The sequence below is a fragment of the Rhinopithecus bieti genome, unplaced genomic scaffold (genome assembly GCF_001698545.2).
Source record: "Rhinopithecus bieti isolate Rb0 unplaced genomic scaffold, ASM169854v2 scaffold_33432, whole genome shotgun sequence".
Lineage (NCBI taxonomy): Eukaryota > Metazoa > Chordata > Mammalia > Primates > Cercopithecidae > Rhinopithecus > Rhinopithecus bieti.
In genome coordinates, this window is record NW_016814481.1 from 467,143 (window position 1) to 474,338 (window position 7,196).

At 54.3% G+C, this 7,196-nt stretch overlaps 1 protein-coding gene across 4 annotated transcripts in view; it reads left to right on the forward strand.

Moving 5' to 3' along the window:
- Positions 1–1,007: 1,007 nt before the first annotated feature.
- The window catches only part of CC2D1A (coiled-coil and C2 domain containing 1A), an 11,925-nt gene continuing 5,736 nt past the window's right edge, over positions 1,008–7,196 (forward strand). Inside the window, exons 1-11 of one of the 4 annotated variants that reach the window (XM_017851257.1) lie at positions 1,008–1,196; positions 1,526–1,598; positions 1,760–1,831; positions 1,926–2,056; positions 2,144–2,216; positions 2,835–2,968; positions 3,574–3,685; positions 3,769–3,941; positions 6,344–6,466; positions 6,556–6,614; positions 6,703–6,819. In XM_017851257.1, the coding sequence (XP_017706746.1) occupies positions 1,008–1,196; positions 1,526–1,598; positions 1,760–1,831; positions 1,926–2,056; positions 2,144–2,216; positions 2,835–2,968; positions 3,574–3,685; positions 3,769–3,941; positions 6,344–6,466; positions 6,556–6,614; positions 6,703–6,819 (1,256 nt within the window). The remainder of the gene's footprint in view (positions 1,197–1,525; positions 1,599–1,759; positions 1,832–1,925; positions 2,057–2,143; positions 2,217–2,834; positions 2,969–3,573; positions 3,686–3,768; positions 3,942–6,343; positions 6,467–6,555; positions 6,615–6,702; positions 6,820–7,196) is intronic. The other 3 variants (XM_017851258.1, XM_017851259.1, XM_017851260.1) reach the window with 3 other exon arrangements.

Genomic DNA, 7,196 nt, shown 5'->3' on the forward strand with positions numbered 1-7,196 from the left:
TATAAATATACAATACGGTAGGCAAAAAAGGCTTTCAAACACACAACTATATCATGTTAGCATAAATTTCTGTGGGGGATGTGGATGGAAATAAGACAAGACTCAAAATTCCCAACTGCTAAAAGTGAGTCCCAGGATCTATTTAAAAAGGGAGTCGGGCATGGTGGCGCATGCTTGTAATCTCAGCACTTCGGGAAGCTGAGGTGGGAGGATCGCTTGAACCCAGGAGTTCGAGACTAGCCTGGACAACATAGTGAGACCCCATCTCTAAAAAAAATTTTTTTTAAATTAGCCGGGCGTGCTGGTGCATGCTCTGTAGCCCCAGCTACTCAGGAAGCTGAGGAGGGAAGATCGCCTAAGCCCAGGTGTTTGAAGCTACAGTGAGGTATGATTACGCCACTATACTCCTGAGCAGCAGAGCAAGACTCTCTCTCTTTAAAAAAAAAATACATTAACTATGACCAGGCGTGAAAACTCACGCCTGTAATCCTACCACTTTGGAAGGCCGAGGTAGGTGGATCACTTGAGGTCAGGAGTTTGAGACCAGCCTGGCCAACATGGTGAAACCCCATCTCTACTAAGAATACAAAAATTAGCCAGAAATCAGGAGGCAGAGGTTGCAGTGAGCCGAGATTGTGCCACTGCACTCCAGTCTGGGCAACAGAGCAAGACTCAGTCTCAAAAAAAACGTTAAGGCTGGGCGTGGTGGCTCACGCCTGTAATCCCAGCACTTTGGGAGGCCGAGGCAGGCAGATCACCTGAGGTCAGGACTTTGAGACCAGCCTGGCCAACATGGCAAAACCCTGTCTCTACTAAAAACATAAAAATTAGCCAGGCATGCGCCTGTAATCCCAGCTACTCAGGGGGCTGAGGCAAGATAATGGCTTGAACCCAGGAGGCGGAAGTTGCAGTGAGCTGAGATTGCACCACTGTACCCCAGTGTGGGCAACAGAGCAAGGCTCTGTCTGAAAAAGAAAAAAAAAAAGCATTAAATAAATAAATAACAAATGGTTTACACGGTGAACTTGGCCCAGGCCCTGGAGGCTTCCTGTATGTTGTTCTCCCTTCCAGGTCCCTGCAGCCCTGGCCCTCTGGCCCAGTTGCAGAGCCGCCAGCGTGAGTATAAGCTGGCTGCCCTCCACGCCAAGCAGCAGGGAGATACCGCTGCCGCCGCCAGACACTTCCGCGTGGCTAAGGTGTGTCCAGCCTGACAGACAGGACTGGAGGGAGGGGGCAGGATGCTTCCCACATGGCCCGGTGGCAAAGCACCCGGGCTGCTGGGTCAGGCCGACCCAAATTTGCATCCTAGCCTGGTCACTCCCTAGCAATAGTTTGCTGTAAGTCTTGGAGCCTCAGTTTACCCCCTCTGTGAAATGGGCACGTGTGTTGGAAGAGGATTAAGCAAGATGGCACAAACGGAAGGGAGGGAGCTAGAAGTCCTCGGTGCCATGGCAGGGCCCGGAGGCTCCCCACCAGGTCCCAGTCCCCAACTGCACCTTCTCTTCTAATCTCTCCCTTCTCCCAGAGCTTTGATGCTGTCTTGGAGGCCCTGAGCCGAGGGGAGCCCGTGGACCTCTCCTGCCTGCCGCCGCCACCCGGTGAGGACTCTGCCATGCCCACTCTCTGGGATGGTTTCACTAAGTTCTCCTTGATGCTGGCACCCCTGTTGGTCAGGCCCAGAGACCACCCTCAGGCCAGACCAGCTTGTTGGGGATGCAGCATGCAAGCCCCTCATTGGCCTGGACCTCTCTGTCCCCAGACCAGCTGCCCCTAGACCCACCTTCACCACCGCCGCAGCCTCTGACTCCCGCTACGGCGCCCTCCACACCAGGTAGGTTGTGGGACCCTCTGGGGTCGGGGGCAGGCTGAAGCCAGACTGTCTACCCGTCCCTTGACTCTTAACCTTGTCCCCCTGTCTGGCCCAGAGGTCCCCCCACCCCCTAGGACCCTGCTGGAGGCACTGGAGCAGCGGATGGAGCGGTACCAGGTGGCCGCAGCCCAGGCCAAGAGCAAGGGGGACCAGCGGAAAGCTCGAATGCACGAGCGCATCGTCAAGGTGCCCCGGGGATTCCGGGGGAGGTGGGGCGAGTGGGCAGCCCCAGAGCCCTCCCACAAGCAGCCCTAACACCTGTGGCCCTTGCAGCAATACCAAGATGCCATCCGAGCTCACAAGGCTGGCCGAGCCGTGGATGTCGCTGAATTGCCCGTGCCCCCAGGTAGGCCTAGCTCTGGTAGGCTCCGCCCCAGTAGGCCCCACCTCCAGTAGGCCCCGCCCCCAGTAGGCCCTGCTGCTGGCGGACTCTGCCCCAAGCTCCTGTTCCTCCAGCCTCTGAGCGTTGGCAGATGCTATTACTCCCCATGGCACAGGCTCAGGGATCTGAATACAACATATTCAGGGGTTCTGTAAACTTGTTAATCAGTGGGAGCTTGACATTGGACATGATGTAAGGGTCTGCACCCTAGAAATTGGGAAACTGGCTGGACGTGGCTGTTCATGCCTGTAATCCCAGCAGTTTGGGAGGCTGATGTGGGAGCATCACTTGAGGTCAGGAGTTCAACATGGCGAGACCCCGTGGCTACAAGAAATTTAAAAATTAGCCTGGTATGGAGGCGCACGTCTGCAGTCCTACTCCAGATCATGCCACTGTACTCCAGCCCCGGCAACAGAGCGAGATCCTGTCTCAAAAAAAAAAAAAACAAACAAACAGTTAAAAAAATACAAAAGTAAAGGCCCAAGACTCTGTAGGTGGGGGAGGAATCTGCATCTCCACCATAATGGTGTGAGTTGGTCTCCATCCTGACACACAGTAACTAGGCCTTGACTGGCCGCCCAGGCTTCCCCCCCATCCAGGGCCTGGAGGCCACCAAACCCACCCAGCAGAGTCTGGTGGGTGTCCTGGAGACTGCCATGAAGCTGGCCAACCAGGATGAAGGCCCAGAGGATGAAGAGGATGAGGTGCCTAAGAAGGTTTGAGGGTTGGGGCCGGGTGCAGTGGCTCACACCTGTAGTCCCAGCACTTTGGGAATCCAAGCTGGGAGGATCGCTTGAGGCCAGGAGTTTGAGACCAGCCTGGGCCACATAGTGAGACCCCCATCTCTGCAAAAAATGTTTTAAAAATTAGCCAGGCATGGTGGGACTCATCTGTAGTCCCTGCTACTTGGGAGACTGAGGTAGGGGAATCGCCCGAACTAAGAAGCTCAAGGCTGCAGCGAGCCATGGCTGTGCCACTGTACTCCAGCCTGGGCGACAGAGCAAGACCTCATCTCCAAGACAAACTAAAAAAAAAAAAAAAAAGTGTTTGGTGAGAATTGCCTGAACTGGGAGGCAGAGGTTGCAAGATCGTGCTACTGTACTCCAGCCTGGGCGATACAGCAAGACTCTGTCTCAAAAAAAGTTAAATAAAATAAAAATAAGGTGTTTGGAGCCAGGGGCTTTGGGTGAGGCAGGGGAGTAGCAAAGTCCTGGGAGCCCACTAAATGACCACTGTTGTCAGTGTCAGACCCTGATCCTTGGGGACTAGACTCATAACAGGTGCTACGAAATCTCTTAACATCCTCTCTCTTCCTCCACAGCAGAACAGCCCTGTGGCTCCCACAGCCCAGCCCAAAGCCCCACCCTCAAGGGCTCCCCAGTCAGGATCAACGCCAGCAGCCAAAGCACCCCCCAAAGCCACATCCACCAGAGGTAGGTGCCCCCCCTCCTTGACCCAGCTGCCTGTTGCCTGGCTGTGGCCTGGGCAGCACCCATAGCAGCTCCTATGCCCACAGCCCAGCAGCAGCTGGCCTTCCTAGAGGGCCGCAAGAAGCAGCTCCTGCAGGCCGCACTTCGAGCCAAGCAGAAAAACGACGTGGAGGGCGCCAAGATGCACCTACGCCAGGCCAAGGGACTGGAGCCTATGCTGGAGGCCTCGCGCAATGGGCTGCCTGTGGATATCACCAAGGTGAACCCTCTGGGCTTGCGGGAACTTCCCAGGCACCCACTGGTCAGGCTCCTGCCCCTTAGCAGCCACGTGAACTGAAGTGTATTCGTCAGGGTCCAGCTGCTGTAACAAATAGATCCTCCCAAGACAGTGGCTGAAATGAGACAGACATTTATTATGTTTCTTGCATGTACCACTCAGGGCAGTCTGGGCTATGCAAATGGGAGGTCCTTCAGGCCCTGAGTTCCTTCCACCTTATTGCTTTGCTGCACCCGAGGGGTTGTCCTTGTCCACATGATCCAAGTGGATCCTGTCAGAAGGATTAGAGAAAGAGGCAGAGCTAGTAGTCCCTTTTAAAGGAAGTGACATCACTATTGCTTGCCTCCCATTGGCCAGAACTAAGTCACATGGCCATATTTAGCCACAGAGGAGCCTGGAACATGTAGTCTCTTGTTGGTGCACTGTGTGACCAGCCTGAGCTCCATTACTAGGGAAGGGAAGGGGATCAGATTTGGGGAGAGACTTAGATTCTGCCACTTTGGACAGGACCATTCCTTTCTCTCTGAGCATCATTTTTCTCCCTGGGGAAGTGGGGATGGCAACCCCCGCCTCAAAGAAAGACAGCCAGGATTCCTCATGTGATAGAATAGTACTCATAATAGGAAACATTTGAGGAGCTTGAACTGGGCGCCCAGCAAAGGCCACCCAGTTCAAGGAAGTGACATCACTTTTGCTTGCCTCCCATTGGCCCAAACAGTCACATGGCTACATTTAGCGTCAGAGGAGCCTGGGACATGTAGTCTTTGCTGGGCACTGGAGATACGGCCTTGAGCAAAAAAGCCAAAAATTCACACTCTCTCTGGACATGGTGGGTCACACCTGTAATTCCAGCTACTTGGGAGGCTGAGGTGGGAGGATCGCTTGAGGCCAGGAGTTCAAAACCAGCTTGGGAAACACAGTGAGATTCACTGTCATGGAGTGGATGTTCTAACTGAGAGACCACGACGAGAAACACACAAATATACAGCACCTTATCACAGCCCATGAAGCCTGCACCATCTGCCCCGTCACCTCCCTTGCCTGGTCTCCTTTTTGTTTTGTTTTGAGACAGAGTCTCTCTCTATTACCCAGGCTGGAATGCAGTGGCGCGATCTCAGCTCACTGCAAACTCTACCTCCCAGGCTCAAGCGATTCTCCTGCCTTAGCCTCCCGAGTAGCTGCGACTACAGGCATGCACCACCACGCCTGGCTAATTTTTGCATTTTTAGTAGAGATGGGGTTTCACTATGTTGGCCAGGCTGAACTCCTGACCTCAGGCAATCCACCTGCCTCGACTTCCCAAAGTGCTGGGATTACAGGCACGAGCCACTGTGCCCGGCCTGCCTGGTCTCTTTCACCTGCCCCCTTGCCCACTCTCCCCTTTGCTGTCTGGTAGCCTCAAACACCAGGCACTCTGCAACCTCAGGGCCTTTGCACATGCAGTTCCCTCTGCCTGAATGCTTTTCCCACAGATACCTGTATGGTTCACTTTCTCCCCTCATTAGGTCTCTGCTCAGACATCAGCATCTCCAGGAGGCCTACCCTGACCTGTCTAAAATCCCTCCCTGTCACCCAGATCCCTCTGCTCCTCCTCCCAACCCTGCCTTTCCCTGTGGCATGTATCACCTTCTACTCTCTTATATGATTTACTTATTTCTTCTGATTATTGCCCATCTCCTACAAGAGAATGTCAGCCCCACGAGGGCAGGGGTTTTGTTCTCTCTTCTTCATCCCTGTGTCCCCAGCCCCAGAGCAGAGCCTAGTGCACATTAGAGGCTCCATACATGATTTCTCCAACTCTTGAGCTCAAGCAATGTACCCGCCTCAGCCTCCCAAAATTCTGGGATTATAGACATGAGCCACTGCCCCTGGCACCACACATGATTTCTGGGGTGACTGAAGGATGCCCTTGTTAAGTGGGACAATGGAAGGATCAAGAAGAAAGAATAGAGGCTGGGTGTGGTCTTTTCACACCTGTAATCCCAGCAATGAGGGAGGCTGAGGCTGGCAGATCACTTGAAAGTGGTCAGGAGTTCGAGACCAGTCTGGTCAACATGGTAAAACCCTATCTCTACTAAAAATACAAAAATTAGCCAGGTGTGGTGGCACGTGCCTGTAATTCCAGCTACTCGGGAGGCTGAGGCAGGAGAATCACTTGAACCCGGGAGGCAGAGGTTGCAGTGAGCCGAGATCGCGCCACTGTACTCCAGACTGGGCAACAGAACGAGACTACATCTCAAAAAAAAAAAAAAAAAGACCAGAGAAGGGTGACAGAGCCGTGTTTGGGGAATGCTCCCCCTCAAGGAAGAACAACATTTCTGCAGAGCCCTAGGTGGGCCTGCTTGTCCCCCTTATCCCCCCACCACCAGCCTCGTCCTCCCCAGGTACCGCCCGCCCCTGTCAACAAGGACGACTTTGCCCTGGTCCAGCGGCCCGGCCCAGGTCTGTCTCAGGAGGCCGCCCGGCGCTATGGTGAACTCACCAAGCTCATACGGCAGCAGCATGAGGTGAGGGGAGGCCCCAGCCCGACCCCAGGGGCGTGACCCTGCTTCCCCTCTCTTCCCTTCCCTCAACTCACTGCCTTATGTTTCCCCAGATGTGCCTGAACCACTCAAACCAATTCACCCAGCTGGGCAACATCACTGAAACCACCAAGTAAGTGCCCCGACCTATGCCAGACACTTGCACCCCCAGCCACCCATCCCTGGGGCTAGGGACATGAGCAGGGCCCTCCCACCGGCAGGTTTGAAAAGTTGGCGGAAGACTGTAAGCGGAGCATGGACATTCTGAAGCAAGCCTTCGCCCGGGGTCTTCCCACACCCACCGCCCGCTTTGAGCAAAGGACCTTCAGCGTCATCAAGTAAGGCTACTGATCTGTGCCCCACCATGTGGCCCCAATGGCCCTTTGGTGGCAGGGGGGTAGGGGTGTGCTCCCCAGAAGCTGGCATAAGATTTACATCTGGAGGAAAGTTTGAATGGGTGGAAGAGCACAGAGCGTGCAAAGGCCCTGGGGCAGGCATGAGATACAAGTGAAGAATGGCAAGGGTGCAGTCACAGTGACACATTTGGGAAAGATCTAGAGAGTACAAAGGTGTATCTTGTCCCAGGGCCTGGGTGAGTCCATGGGAGACCAGAGATGAGTTATGGCTTTGGTGGGTGTTGGTCTTGGTACTATTAAGTCTTCCCACACCAGGAGGAGTGGGGATCGTTTTCTCCACTTTTTTTTTTTTTTTTNNT